Source organism: Hylobates moloch, unplaced genomic scaffold (assembly GCF_009828535.3).
Source record: "Hylobates moloch isolate HMO894 unplaced genomic scaffold, HMol_V3 SCAFFOLD_12, whole genome shotgun sequence".
In the NCBI taxonomy this organism is placed as follows: Eukaryota; Metazoa; Chordata; class Mammalia; order Primates; family Hylobatidae; genus Hylobates; species Hylobates moloch.
Window position 1 is genome coordinate 49,199,332 of NW_026652287.1, and position 13,942 is coordinate 49,213,273.

General features: G+C 50.3%; 1 protein-coding gene across 2 annotated transcripts; it reads right to left on the bottom strand.

The window, feature by feature from the left end:
* Positions 1-286: 286 nt before the first annotated feature.
* CIB3 (calcium and integrin binding family member 3) lies at positions 287-13,340 on the bottom strand. 2 transcript variants are annotated; one of them, XM_032170018.2, is made up of 6 exons: positions 13,240-13,340; positions 12,977-13,011; positions 9,443-9,554; positions 7,964-8,111; positions 4,203-4,398; positions 287-405 (listed from the first exon to the last, which is right to left on the bottom strand). In XM_032170018.2, the coding sequence occupies exons 1-6, from the start codon at positions 13,288-13,290 to the stop codon at positions 384-386; spliced, it is 564 nt and encodes a 187-aa protein (XP_032025909.1). In that variant the 5' UTR covers positions 13,291-13,340; the 3' UTR covers positions 287-383. The 2 variants fall into 2 exon arrangements, with proteins under 2 accessions (XP_032025909.1, XP_032025910.1); XM_032170019.2 differs by lacking the exons at positions 9,443-9,554; positions 12,977-13,011.
* Between the last annotated feature and the right edge of the window lie 602 nt (positions 13,341-13,942).

Genomic DNA, 13,942 nt, shown 5'->3' on the forward strand with positions numbered 1-13,942 from the left:
TCAAGGGCGAGGTTTGGCCTTCAGGGTGGGAAGCCTGGGGTAGGACAGCATGGGCCCGATCTCCCCACCACCTCATCTCCACCACAGACACCCACAACAAGGCATTTCCAGCCTTCACAGTGAAGATGATCTAGGAGTCACCCCTTCCTTGTACAAACAGAGAGATCGTGGCCCAGAGAGGGTGTGGCCACACTCAGGGTCACACAGCAAAGTCAAAGATAAGATTCTACGCCGCCTCCCTCCCATCTTCCAGTTTTAAGGTGGAAAAATGTGTCCTCCAAACAGGTGTGACTCAGTGACTTGTGTTTATTCTCAGAAACCAGAGTCCACAGCGGGTGTGGGGTCACCCCGCCCTCCTATAGCCTGGCTCCTCTGTGGTGCCATCAGATTCGGATGTGGAAGGTGCTGTGTGCAGAGAGAAAATGAGTCAAGGACTTCAAGGAGTGGACAACCCCTTTTCCTCCTCCCCCTCAACATGCTCACGGCAAGTCCCTGGGACAGGCAGGAAGGATGCCACGTGGACCCCTCAAACAACCCTAGGCGGGGGGACCCCCACAGGGGTTGAGAGCACATGCCTTTAGTTTTTTAATTCTTTTTTTTTTTTGAGACGGGGTCTCGCTCTGTCACCCAGGCTGGAGTGCAGTGGTGTGATCTCAGCTCACTGCAACCTCTGCCCCCTGGGTTCAAGTGATTCTCATGCCTCCGCCTCCCGAGTAGCTAGGATTACAGGTGCACGCCACCATGCCCAGTTAATTTTTCTATTTTCAGTAGAAACGGGGTTTCACCATGTTGGCCAGGCTGGTCTTGAACTCCTGATCTCAAGTGATCTGCCCACCTCGGCCTCCCAAAGTGTTGAGATTACAGGTGTGAGCCACTGTGCCCAGTCTTTTTTGGGGGGTAAGTGGGGGAGACAGAGTCTTGTTGTGTTGCCCAGGCTGGAGTACAGTGGTGTGATCTCGGCTCACCGCAACCTCCACCTACCAGGGTTCAAGTGATTCTTCAGCCTCAGCCTCCCAAGTAGCTGGGATTATAGGCGCCCGCCACCATGCCTGGCTAATTTTTGTATTTTTAGTAGAGACGGGGTTTCACCATGTTGGCCAGGCTGGCCTCGAACTCCTGACCTCAGGTGATCCGCCCACTTTGGCCTCCCAAAGTGCTGGAATTACATGAGTCACCATGCCCGGCCTTTTTTTATTTTTTGAGACAGGATCTCACTCTGTCACCCAGCCTGGAGTGCAGAGCCTCAATCACAGCTCACTACAGCCTCGACCTCCTTGGGATCAGGTGGTCCTCCCGTCTCAGCCTCCCGAGTAGTTGGGACCACAGGCGCGCACCACCATTCACAGCTAATTTTTGTTGTTGTTGTTTGTTTGTTTGTTTGTAGAGATGGGGTTTCACCATGTTGTCCAGGCTGGTCTTGACCTCCTGTGCTCAAGCAATCCACCCACCTTAGCCTCCCAAAGTGCTAGGATTACAGGCATGAGCCACCACACCCTGCCATATGATATAAAGTTTCAAATAGCTAGAAGGAGGATACTGAATGTTCTCAACACAAATAAATGATACATGTTTGAGATGATGGATATGCTAATGACCCTGATCTATTCATCATACATTATATGTATTGAAACCATTATGTGGCCTGATGCGGTGACTCACCCCTGTAATTTCAGGACTTTGAGAGGCCAAAGCAGGAGGATCAGTTGAGGCCAGGAGTTTGAGAACAGCCTGGGCAACGAAGCAAGACCTTGTCTCTACAAAAAAAAAAAAAAAAGTTTTTAATTAGCTAGGCGTGGTGGTGTGTGCCTGTACTCCCAGCTACTCAGGAGGCTGAGGTGGGAGAATTGCTCTTGAGCCCAAGAGGTAGAGGCTGCAGTGAGCTATGATTGTGCCACGGCACTCCAGCCTGGGCAACAGAGTGAGACCCTGTCTCAACATTTTCAGCACTGTCTCGGCTTATAGATAAAAACAAAAACAGGCCGGGCATGATGGCTCACGCCTGTAATCCCAACACTTTGGGAGGCCAAGGTGGACAGATCACCTGAGGTCAGGAGTTTAAGACCAGCCTGGCCAACACGGTGAAACCTCATCTCTACTAAAAAATACAAAAATTAACTGGGCTTGGTGGCGGGCGCCTGTAATTCCAGCTACTTGGGAGGCTGAGGTAGGGAGAAGTGCTTGAACCTGGGAGGTGGAGGTTGCTGTGAGCTGAGATCGTGCCACTGCACTCCATCCTGGGTGACAGAGCGAGACTCCGTCTTGAAAAACTAAAACACATAAATTAATTAATAAAATAAAATAAACAAAATTAACCAGGCACAGTGGCACGTACCTGTAGTCCCAGCTACCTGGTTTATTTTATTTATTTATTTATTTATTTATTTATTTATTTATTTATTTATTTATTTGAGACAGAGTCTCGCTCAAGCTGGAGTACAGTGGCGCAATCGTGGCTCACTGCCACCTCCACCTCCCGGGTTCGGGTTCAAGTTATTCTCCTGCCCCAGCCTCCCGAGTAGCTGGGACTAGGGGTGTGCCTCACCATGCCCAGGCTAATTTTTGTGTTTTTAGTAGAGACTACTGCCTCAGCTTCTTAAAATGCTGGGATTACAGGTGTGAGCCACTGCGCTCGGCCCTGTAGTCCCAGCTACTTGGGAAGCTGAGGTGGGAGATCTCTTGAGCCTAGGAGTTGGAGGCTGCAGTGAGCCGATTGCACCATGCACTGCAGTCTGGGTCACTGAGTGAGACCCTGTCTCAAAACAAACAAACGGGCTGGGCGTGGTGGCTCACGCTTGTACTCCCAGCAGTCTGGGAGGCCAGAGCAGGTGGATCACTGGAGGTCAGGAGTTCAAGACCAGCCTGGCCAACATGACAAAACCCTGTCTCTACTAAAAATACAAAAATTAGCTGGGCGTGGTGGCACGTGCCTGTAATCCCAGCTGAGGCAGGAGAATCACTTGAACCCAGGAGGCGGAGGTTGCAGTGAGCTGAGATTGCACCACTGCACTCCAGCCTGGGCAACAGAGCAAGACTCCATCTCAAAACAAACAAACAAACAAAAAGAAACATCACTGTGTACCCCATGAATGTGTACAATCACTATTTGTCAATTCAAAAAATAAAAAATAAAGTGAAATTTAAAAATTATAAAATAATAATAGCAACGGCAATTTATTAAACCCGATTGTGTGCCAGGAGCTGTGCTGAATTTTCTCCATATATTAATTCGGGGTTCAGCAAACCTTTTTCTGTAAATGGCCAAATAGTTGATGTTTTCAACTTTATACCATGACGCAACTCTGCTGTTGAAGCACACAAGCAGCCAGAGACAAAATGTACACAAATGGGTGTGGCTGTGTGCCAATAAAACTTTACTGCTGGACACAGAAATGTGAATTTCGTATCACTGTCACGTGTCATGGAATAATCTTCTTTTTTTTAATTAAAAAAATTTTAATGTATTTATTTATTTTTGAGACAGAAGCTCACTCTGTGACCCAGGCTGGAGTGCATGGCACAATCTGAGCTCACTGCAGCCTTGACCTCCTGGGCTCAAGCAATCCTCCCGCCTCAGCATCCCAAGTAGCTGGGACTACAGGCAGGCACCACCATACCTGGCTATTTATTTATTTATTTATTTGTAGATATGGACTCTCCTTATGTTCCCCAGGTTGGTCTCAAGCTCCTGGGCTCAAGAGATCCTCCCCACTTAGCCTCCCAAAGCGCTGGGATTAAAGGCATGAACCACCTCACCTGGTTGGAATATTATTATTCTTTGATTGTTTTTCAATCTTTTGAAAATATAAAAGCCATTCTTAGCTCACAGCAGGTACAAAACCAGGCTTTGGGTCAGATTGGCCTATTGGCCATATCTTGCCCTGCAGTGGGGGCTGATTTTCCCCAAAGGCTGCCAAGTACAGTTGCACAGTCTGTTCACTGCAAACTGTTCAGGCAATAAGGGCTGAAGTCTAGCCACATTCTGCTTGCTGAAAGAGGTGTATCCACTCGCAAGAGGTGCCCAGGGGGTCCCTAATTATCCCCATTTTACAGATGCAGGGACTGAGACTGGGGAAATTGAGAAAGTTCCCCAGGGTCACGAGAGAATGAACAGAGGAATTTTCAGAAACAGAGTCTGTGAACTGTCTCCGTAAAAGCCCCTTCAGATGTGCAAATGGACTGTGGGCGGTGGTGGAGAGCATCACCTGAGGAAGTCTGGTGCCCGGAGGATCATGTTCTGGAAGTCTTCCAGGGACAGCCGCCCATCATGGTCTCCATCAGCCTCATCCAGCACCTTCTCACATACCAGGCTCATCTCCTCAGCGCTCAGCTCCCCCCGAGTCAGTTTGGTCACCGTCTGCTCCAGGTCCCAAGCACAGATGTAGTTGTCGTTGTTAAAATCTGCAGAGCGGGATGGATGGGGAGTGACAGCAGGTGGCAGGTGGGCTGGGCTGGCTGTGGGCACATACTGTGCCCATGTTACAAGAAGGGGAAACTAAGGTTGGGCACGGTGGTTCATGCCTGTAATCCCAACACTTTGGGAGGCTGAGGAGGGTGGAACACCTGAGGTCAGGAGTTCGAGACCAGCTTGGCCAACATGGTGAAACCCCGTCTCTACTAAAAATACAAATATATCTAGGTGTGGTAGCATGCACCTGTAATCCCAGCTACTCAGGAGGCTGAGGCAGGAGAATCACTTGAGCCTGGGAGGTGGAGGTTGCAGTGAGCCAAGATCTCACCACTGCACTCCAGCCTGGGCAGCAAGAGTGAAACTCCATCTCAAAAAAAAAAAAAAAAAAAAAAAAAGGAACTGAGGCCCTGGGAGGGCACCCAAGACCCTGGTGTAAAATCTGGAACTTGCCTTAAAATTGGGCAGGGATCTGCTGGGAGTTCATTCATTCATTCAACAAGTATTTATGCAATGAATTTTTCATTCGTTCTTTTTTTTTTTCTTTGAGACGGAGTCTCACTCTGTTGCCCAGGCTGGAGTGCAGTGGCACGATCTCGGTTCACTGCAACCTCCACCTCCTGGTTCAAGCGATTCTCCTGCCTCAGCCTCCCAAGTAGCTGGGATTACAGGTGCCCGCCACCATGCCCGGCTAATTTTTGTATTTTTAGTAGAGATGAGATTCCCCATGTTGGCCAGGCTAGTCTCAAATTCCTGACCTCAGGTGATCCACCCGCCTCGGTCTCCCAAAGTGCTAGGATTACAAGTGGGAGCCACCACACCCAGCCTCATTCATTCATTTTTACAAGTATTGAGTGCCTGCTGTGTGCTAGGCACTGTAATAACTTTTTTATTCACTCATACAAGTATTTATTGAGCACCTACTATGTGTCAGGCATCACAGTAACTGATTTTCATTCACTCACTCACTCAACAAGTATTTATTGAGTGCAATTTTCATTCATTCACTCCCTTAACAAGTATTTACTGAGTGCCTACTGTGTCCTGGCACTGTGATAATAATTTTTCATTTACTAATTCAAAAAATAGTTATGGGACCGGCACAGTGGCTCATGCCTGTAATCCCAGCACTTTGGGAGGCCGAGATGGGTGAATCACCTAAGGTCAGGAGTTCCAGGCCAGCCTGGCCAACATGGTGAAGCCCCATCTCTACTAAACGTACAAAATTAGCAGGGCGTGGTGCAGGTGCCTGTAATCCCAGCTACTAGGCAGGCTGAGGCAGGAGAATCGCTTGAACCCAGGAGGTAGAGGTTGCAGTGATCTGAGATCGCACCATTGCACTCCAGCCTGGGCGACAAGAGCAAGACTCTGTCTCAGTAAAAAATAAATAAATAGATAAAAATAGTTGGCCGGGCGTGGTGGCTCACGCTTGTAATCCCAGCACTTTGTGAGGCTGAGGCGGGCGGATCAGGAGGTCAGGAGATCAAGACCACGGTGAAACCCCATCTCTACTAAAAATACAAAAAAAAATTAGCCAGGCGTGGTGGCGGGCGCCTGTAGTCCCAGCTACTCAGAGAGGCTGAGGCAGGAGACTGGCGTGAACCTGGGAGGCAGAGCTTGCAGTGAGTCAAGATTGCACCACTGCACTCCAGCCTTGGCGACAGAGCGAGACTCCGTCTCAAAAAAATAAATAAATAAAAAATAAAAATAGTTATTGAGTGCCTACTATGTGCCAAACACTGTGATAGTTCTTTCATTCATTTATTCAAGTATTTATTGAACACCTACTATGTATCGAGCACCATAATTGTTTTTCATTCATTCACTCACTCAACAAGTATTTATTGAGTGCCTACTGTGTACTGGGCACTGTGATAACTATTTTTCATCTACTCACTCAAAAAGTACTTTTTAAGTGCTTACTGTGCACCAGGCACTGTAATAACTTTTTCATTTATTCATTCATTCATCCATTCAGCAAGTATTTATTGAGCACCTACTACATGTTGGGCACCATACTCTTTTATTCACTCACTCAACAAGTATTTATTAAGTGTCTACTGTGTGCCAGGCACTCTGATAACTTTTTCATTCATTCATTCATGCAACAAGTATTTACTGAGCACCTACTATGTGTTGGGCACCATGATAACTATTTTTCATGTACTCACTCAAAAAGTATTATTCCCTAGTCTCAGTCCCTGCATCACACAAAAAGTATTATGGTGGCAGGGCACGGTGGCTTGTGCCTGTAATCCTGCCACTTTGGGAAGCCGAGGTGGGTGGATCACTTGAGGTCAGGAGTTCAAGACCAGCCTGGCCAACATGGTGAAACCCCATCTCTACTAAAAATACAAAAATTTGGCTGGGCGCAGTGGCTCATGCCTGTAATCCCAGCACTTTGGGAGGCCGAGAGGCAGGTGGATCACCTGAGGTCAGGAGTTCGAGACCAATCTGGCCAACATGGTGTAACCCCGTCTCTACTAAAAATACAAAAAATTAGGTGTGGTGGCAGGCACCTGTAATCAATCCCAGCTACTCAGGAGGCTGAGGCAAGAGAATCGCTTGAACCCGGAAGACGGAGGTTGCAGTGAGCTGAGATTGCATCACTGCACTCCAGTCTGGGGGACAGAGCAAGACTTTGTCTCAAAAAAAACAAAAGAAACAAAAAAACAAGTATTTACTGAGTGCACACAAGATGCCAGGCACTAAGATAACTGTTTTCTTCCATTCAGTCATTCAACAAATATTTACTGAGCCAGGCTCAGACGACAGGTGGTGAGCAAAATAGATACTGTCGGTACCTTTGAGTCTTCTCAGGGACAAAGTCAATAAGAAGTGAACTGGTCAAGGAACAAAAAATTAAGCTGCATTGCCTGGTTCTAGAAGAGAAATAGGATGGTGGGATGGGGGATGAATGGGGAGAGGCCTACTTTCGACCTAGACTTCAAGGGTAAGAAGGAGCCAGGGGAGCTGGGCCCGGTGGCTCACATCTGTAATCCCAGCACTTTGGGAGGCCGAGGCAGGCGGATCACCTGAGGTCAAGAGTTCGAGACCAGCCTGGCCAACATGGCAAAACCCCGTTTCTACTAAAAATACAAAAATTAGCCAGGCGTGATGGCACGTGCCTGTAATCCCAGCTACTCAGAAGGCTGAGGCAGGAGAATCACTTGAACCTGGGAGGCGGAGATTGCAGTGAGCCGAGATTGAGCCACTGCACTCTAGCCTGGGCAAAAAGAGCGAAACTCCATCTCAAAAAAATAAAAACTAAAAATAAATAAATAAATAAGGAGCAAGGCGAAAGGTGTTCTAGGCACAGGGTTCAGCAGAGGCAAAGGCCCAGAGGCCAAAGACTGTGTTTGAGGAACAGCAAGGCCCATGTGGCTGGAATAGAGTCAGAAAATAAATGAGGTGGGGAGGCATTGGAGTGGGGTGGAGGGCAGGGCCACACAGGGCCTCAAAACCCCTGGGGAGATATTTGTGATGTGGGTGCCACCCACCCTGTTCCCACTCCCCACCCCATCCCCATGCTCCCCAACCCCAGGGCCATGCACGCACCATAAATTTTAAAAGCATAGTAAGCCTTGAGGTCGCGGGGAGCCATTTCGCTCATCACGGAAAACATGTCCAAAAAGTTGTCCAGGGTCATGTGGCCATCCCCATCCTCAGAGAAGACCTGGGCGATCCTCTGGCGGAAGGGGTTGTCCTGGGGACAGAAAGGAAGCTGGGAGGCCATCCTCTGCCCCCCAAGGTCTCTGGGGGTCCATGTGGTCTCACTATCAACACCCACTTTCTGGGAACCTCCAAGTACCCTCCATCAAGACCCACTCCCTCCCATGGTCCCTGGACAGGACTTTGGACAACTCCACCCTCCACCCCTGTGATCTGAGCAACCTTGCCCTAACTTCCACCTCTTGGAGCAGCCATGTGACCCAGGCAAGGCCAATCAGAGAGTTCCATTCAGCTGGCAACAGTGATTGGCTCTGTGATGGGCATGTGACTCAGGCTAGCCAATCAGAGGCTGACCTGGGACATTTTTCTGAAAAATTGGGAGGGAGGGGACCTGATTACTGCTGCTTGCAAAGCTCACAGAAGCTAAAGCTGAGTGGCTGAGAGGTCCCTTCACAGCCTCAAGAAGTGAGGCTGCCTTAGACTGAAACCTCTTCCTGGGAGGAGCCGAGAGATGGGGGGAGATTCCTGAGAACATCATCAGAGGCCCTGGTTCCAGCTGTACCTGACACTGTCCCTGCCTCTGGATTTTTTTGTTGTTGTTCAGGGGCAATCCATTTTGATCCAATCCATTCTGTCCCTCTCAAATAAGGTTTTTGTCACTTGCAATAAAATCAACCCTACTCACAGTCACTAACTCAACCCTCAAGTTCCCCTTGGAGGCACAAGCCATGTGTCAAACATCCTGCTGATAAAACCTGCATTTAGCAGCTCCTGTTACAAGAAGAACGTTCTCTGAGTACTTGATACACAACACACCCTGTACTGAATTTGTTACCTGTGTTATTTTGTTTCATCCTCCCAATTCTGGGTGTTTTTTGTTTGTTTGCTTGTTTGTTTTTTGAGACAGAGTCTCACTCTGTCACCCAGGCTGGAGTACTGTGGCTAGATCTCTGCTCACTGCAACCTCCACCTCCTGAGTTCAAGTTCTCCTGCCTCAGTCTCCCTAGTAGCTGGGATTACAGGTGTGCGCTACCACGCCCAGCTAATTTTTGTATTTTTAGTAGAGACGGGGTTTCACCACGTTGGCCAGGCTGGTCTTGAACTCCTGACCTCAGGTGATCCACCCGCCTCGGCCTCCCAAAGTGCTGGGATTACAGGCTTGAGCCACCACACCGGCCAACTCTGGGTTTTAACCCTGTCTCTGTCACATTGTAGCTGTGTGACCGTGAACAAGTGTCTTAACCTCTCTGAGCCTCAGTTTTCTTATCTTTAAAATGGGGATAACTGCAGCACCGACCTCAGAGGAATGCAACGAGAGACATCTCTACTATTTTTTCCCCTGTTTGTCCCATGGCCTGGGCATACCTTCAGCTCGGGCATGCTGCCAATGAGCTCGTAGGGCACCTTCACATCGGGGCAGGTGGTATAGTCGAGGGGCACGAGCTGCGGGGCCAGGTCCTGGTAGCGATAGAAGAGCCTGATGTGGGGAGGAAAAAGCTGAGAAAGGCTGGGAGCAGGGAGCAGGGAGCAGGCAAGAGGCTTGTCCCTTCGTTTTTTGAGACTGTTGCCCAGGCTGGAGTGCAGTGGCGCAATTTCGGCTCACTGTAACCTCTGCCTCCTGGGTTCAAGCAATTCTCCTGCCTCAGCCTCCCAAGTAGCTGGGATTACAGGTGCACCCTGCCACGCCCGGCTAATTCTTTTGTATTTTTAGTAGAGATGGGGTTTCACCATGTTGGTCAGGCTGGTCTCAAACTCCTGACCTCAGGTGATCCACCTGCCTCGGCCTCCCAAAGTGCTACAGGCGTGAGCCACCGCACCTGGCCAAGTCCCTTCTCTTTCACATTCACAGATGCTCACTGCACACCGAGGGATACTGGGTCCCCAAGAACCCTCAGCCCTGGGCCTGGACCTGAAGCATACAGAGCCCGATACAGGCACTCCTACCTCCCTGGGGGCAGGGCCAAGGTGCAGAGAGGGCCACAGGACAAAGGGAGACTGGACTGGGGAAAGCAAGCTAGGGAGGAGAAGAGGGTTCCTGGAAGAGGGGACATTGGTGCTGGGCTTTGAAGCATGAGTAGGAGCTTATAAGGCAGATGCAGTTGGGAGAAGGGAGGGTGCTTATGGCCAGATCACAGCAAGCATTCAGAGAATCCTATATAATCCACACATCTCTGGATATTGTCATGTTATCAGCAAGACCCTGCCTCCAAAGATACTTCACTTTCATACCTTCCCTTCCTCTCCTCATAATGGGAGGAAGGGGCTGGGTGCAGTGGCTCATGCCTGTAATCTCAGCACTTTGGGAGGCTGAGGCGGGTGGATCACCAGAGGTCAGGAGTTAGAGACCAGCCTGGCCAACATGGTGAAACTGCATCTCTACTAAAAATACAAAAAATTAGCTGGGCATGGCGGCAGGTGCCTGTAATCCCTACTACTCGGGAGGCTGAGGCAGGAGAATCACTTGAATCCGGGAGGCAGAGGTTGCAGTGAGCCGAGATCGCACCACTGCACTCCAGCCTGGGCAACAAGAATGAGACTCTGTCTCGGCCGGGCGCGGTGGCTCACGCTTGTAATCCCAGCACTTTGGGAGGCCGAGGCGGGCGGATCACGAGGTCAGGAGATCGAGACCACGGTGAAACCCCGTCTCTACTAAAAATACAAAAAATTAGCCGGGCGCGGTGGCGGGCGCCTGTAGTCCCAGCTACTCGGAGAGGCTGAGGCAGGAGAATGGCGTGAACCCGGGAGGCGGAGCTTGCAGTGAGCCGAGATTGCGCCACTGCACTCCAGCCTGGGCGACAGAGCAAGACTCCGTCTCAAAAAAAAAAAAGAATGAGACTCTGTCTCAAAAAAAAAAAAAAAGAAAGAAAGAAAGGAAAAAAAAGGAGGGTTTCCTCCATGGGGCAGAGCAGAGACAAACAGCTAATATTCACATCTTTTCTAAAGGGCAGACAAAAGACATTTTGCAAATAACTGAATACCACACACACTATCTAGATTGTAAGAGCAGTTTTCCACTCAGATGCCCTCACCTGGTGACACCATACCTTCATTAGGGCTGAGCAGCAGCCTTGCAGAGACCATCCTTGGTGGGTCTGAGGTCCCCAAGCTGCTAGGGACTGTCTCTGAGAGAGACGTGAGTCCCCGGGTCATATGATGACTAGGAACTCAATGCAGGTAGGGTGGGGAGACCTAGAACTTTCATCCTGACCACTCAGTTCCCTGTCGGGGTCCCCTCAGGGAATACCCTGGGTTTAGGTTTCTGTGTGGCTCTGAGCATGTTCCTCTCCTCTCCCTCTCTGTGCCCTGGTTATTCTATCTGATAAGCAAGAAGCTTGGGACAGACGAAATGTCAGACTTCAACCGCCTTGGGGCTCTGTGCATCTACCCTTCAGCCCGGGGTCAGCCCCGCCCTGCCTGAGCCTCAGTTTCCCCATCAGTAATTTGATCGTGATGGCCAAGGTGACCCTGCAAGCTGTCCTCACCCAGACAATGGGGCTCGCTAGTAAAAGGTGTGGCCATCAATAATGGATGTCCTTTTACTACACAATTGGGGCCTTGGCCCCGATCACGCTGCAGCCGAACCCTGGCCAGCTTGGGTTTCACAGCTCCAAGTTCATGGGTCGGGGCCCCTGGACAATGGCCCCACAGGCCGAGTGATGATGTGGGATACTCATCTGTGTCCATCGTGCTGGGTCACGCCAGGGACCTGCAGCAGCCTTGGGCCACCTCCTCACACCCTCACCTTAATGCCAAGCCCACAACACAGAGTGGGCTCTGGACTTTGCACCTGGGCTCCCAGCCTCAAGTCCCAGTCTCAGGAGAATCTTTATCTTTCATTTTGCTTTTTTGAGACAGAGTCTCACTCTGTCACCCAGGCTGGAGCGCAGTGGCGTGATCTCGGCTCACTGCAACCTCCACCTCCCAGGTTCAAGCGATTCTCCTGCCTCAGCCTCCTGAGTAGCTGGGATTACAGGCACCCACCACCTCGCCCAGCTGATTTTTGTATTATTAGCAGAGACGGGGTTTCACCGTGTTGACCAGGCTGATCTTAAACTCCTGACCTCAGGTGATCCACCCATCTTGTCCTCCCAAAGTGCTGGGATTACAGGCATGAGCCACCACGCCCAGCCTCAGGAGAATCTTTCTAACGTGCTGATGGTCTCTCCCCTGCTCGTGCATGTTCCACGGCTCCCTGCCACCCTTGGGAGAAAGCCCAAGTTCATCAGCCTAGAGACTGGGACAATGTGACAAGATGTGACTTCTCAGCTTTTCCATCTCTGCCTCTGTCCACTGACCACACCTGCCCCCCTTCCCCATTTGAGTACCAACAAATTGGAAATACCAGTTGGGCACAGTGGCTCACACCTGTAATCCCAGCACTTTGGGTGGCTGAGGCAGGCGGATCGCTTGAGCCCAAGGGTTTAAGACCAGCCTGGGCAACATAGTGAGACCTCCTTCTCTACAAAAAAATACAAAAATGAGGTGCGCGTGGTGGCTCGCACCAGCGGTCCTAGCTAGTTGAGAGGCTGAGGTGGGAGGATCACCTGACCTTGGGAGATCGAGACTGCAATGAGCCGTGATTGCACCACTGCACTCCAGCCTAGGCAACAGAGAGAGACCCTGTCTCAAAAAAAAAAAGAAAAGAAGGAAGAGAGGAAGGGAGGGAGGGAGGGAGAGAGGGAGAGAGAGAGAGAGAGAGAGAAAGATATATATATAGAGAGAGAGAGAGAGAAAGGGAAGAAATAAAGAAAAAGAAAGAAAGAAAGAGAAAGAAAGACCACTTACACACACACACACACACACACACACACACACACACACACCAAATTGCAAATATCCTCCAGCAATGAATAGAAGGTCATTTTTCCAGGTCTTCTCTCCCTTCCTCCCTGGACTGACCTCATGATCTCCTTCCTTGTGAAAAACGTGCAGTCCTGCGGAGAGAGGTGTTGTCTTAACAGGAACCCTGCCTCTGGGGCCTCCTCCCACGGCCTCCTCCCTCCACCCCACACTCACACAGATGGCCTGACGCTGCCACACACAGCGCTGAACCAGGAACCCAGGCGGACGGTACATCTGGATGAAGGGATTCTGTTCCCATTTCCCAGACCACGGAACCAAAGTTGTCAAACCCACTGAGGACCCATCCTGTCCGCCTCTACCTGATATGCTTCCAGCTGCTCATGTGTGAAGACTGTCTGCTTGTTGCCCATGGCGTGAACCAGAGCCCAGACGGGGGGATGCACGCCAAAGGCTCCCAGCTTCCTCAGGGCCACACGAGTTGCCAGGCTGTTGTGTACCAATGTCTGGGCAAATTTCCCTGCCCTGGCTGTCACCCGCCCACCTACGCCGTCACCCCCTGCTTGGTGAGACTCAAATTACAGCCAGGCTCTCTGGACAACAGCCTGAATGTGTCCACGGGTAAGGATAAGGGCTGTGGGATGTCACAGAGAAGACCTCAGTGGGGAGGCCACATCTGCCACCACCAGGTGAGGCTGGGGTTATGGGGCACACTCAAGAGACAGGCAGGGTATACGGAAAGGCTATGGGCACACTCCAGCTCAAATCCCAGCTCTCTGCCCACTAGCTGTGTGGCCCTGGGCAAGTCACCTGACTTCTCTGAACCTCATTCATGAGATGAAAATTACATTATACCTATCTCATAGGGTCATTCTCAGGATCTGAGATTTAAAAAAAAAAAAAAGGTTTTGGCTGGGCAAGGTGGCGGCTCATACCTGTAATCCCAGCACTTTGGGAGGTCGAGGCAGGCAGATCACCTGAGGTCAGGAATTCGAGACCAGCCTGGCCAACACAGCAAAACCCCGTCTCTACTAAAAATACAAAAATTAGCCTGGCGTTGTGGCG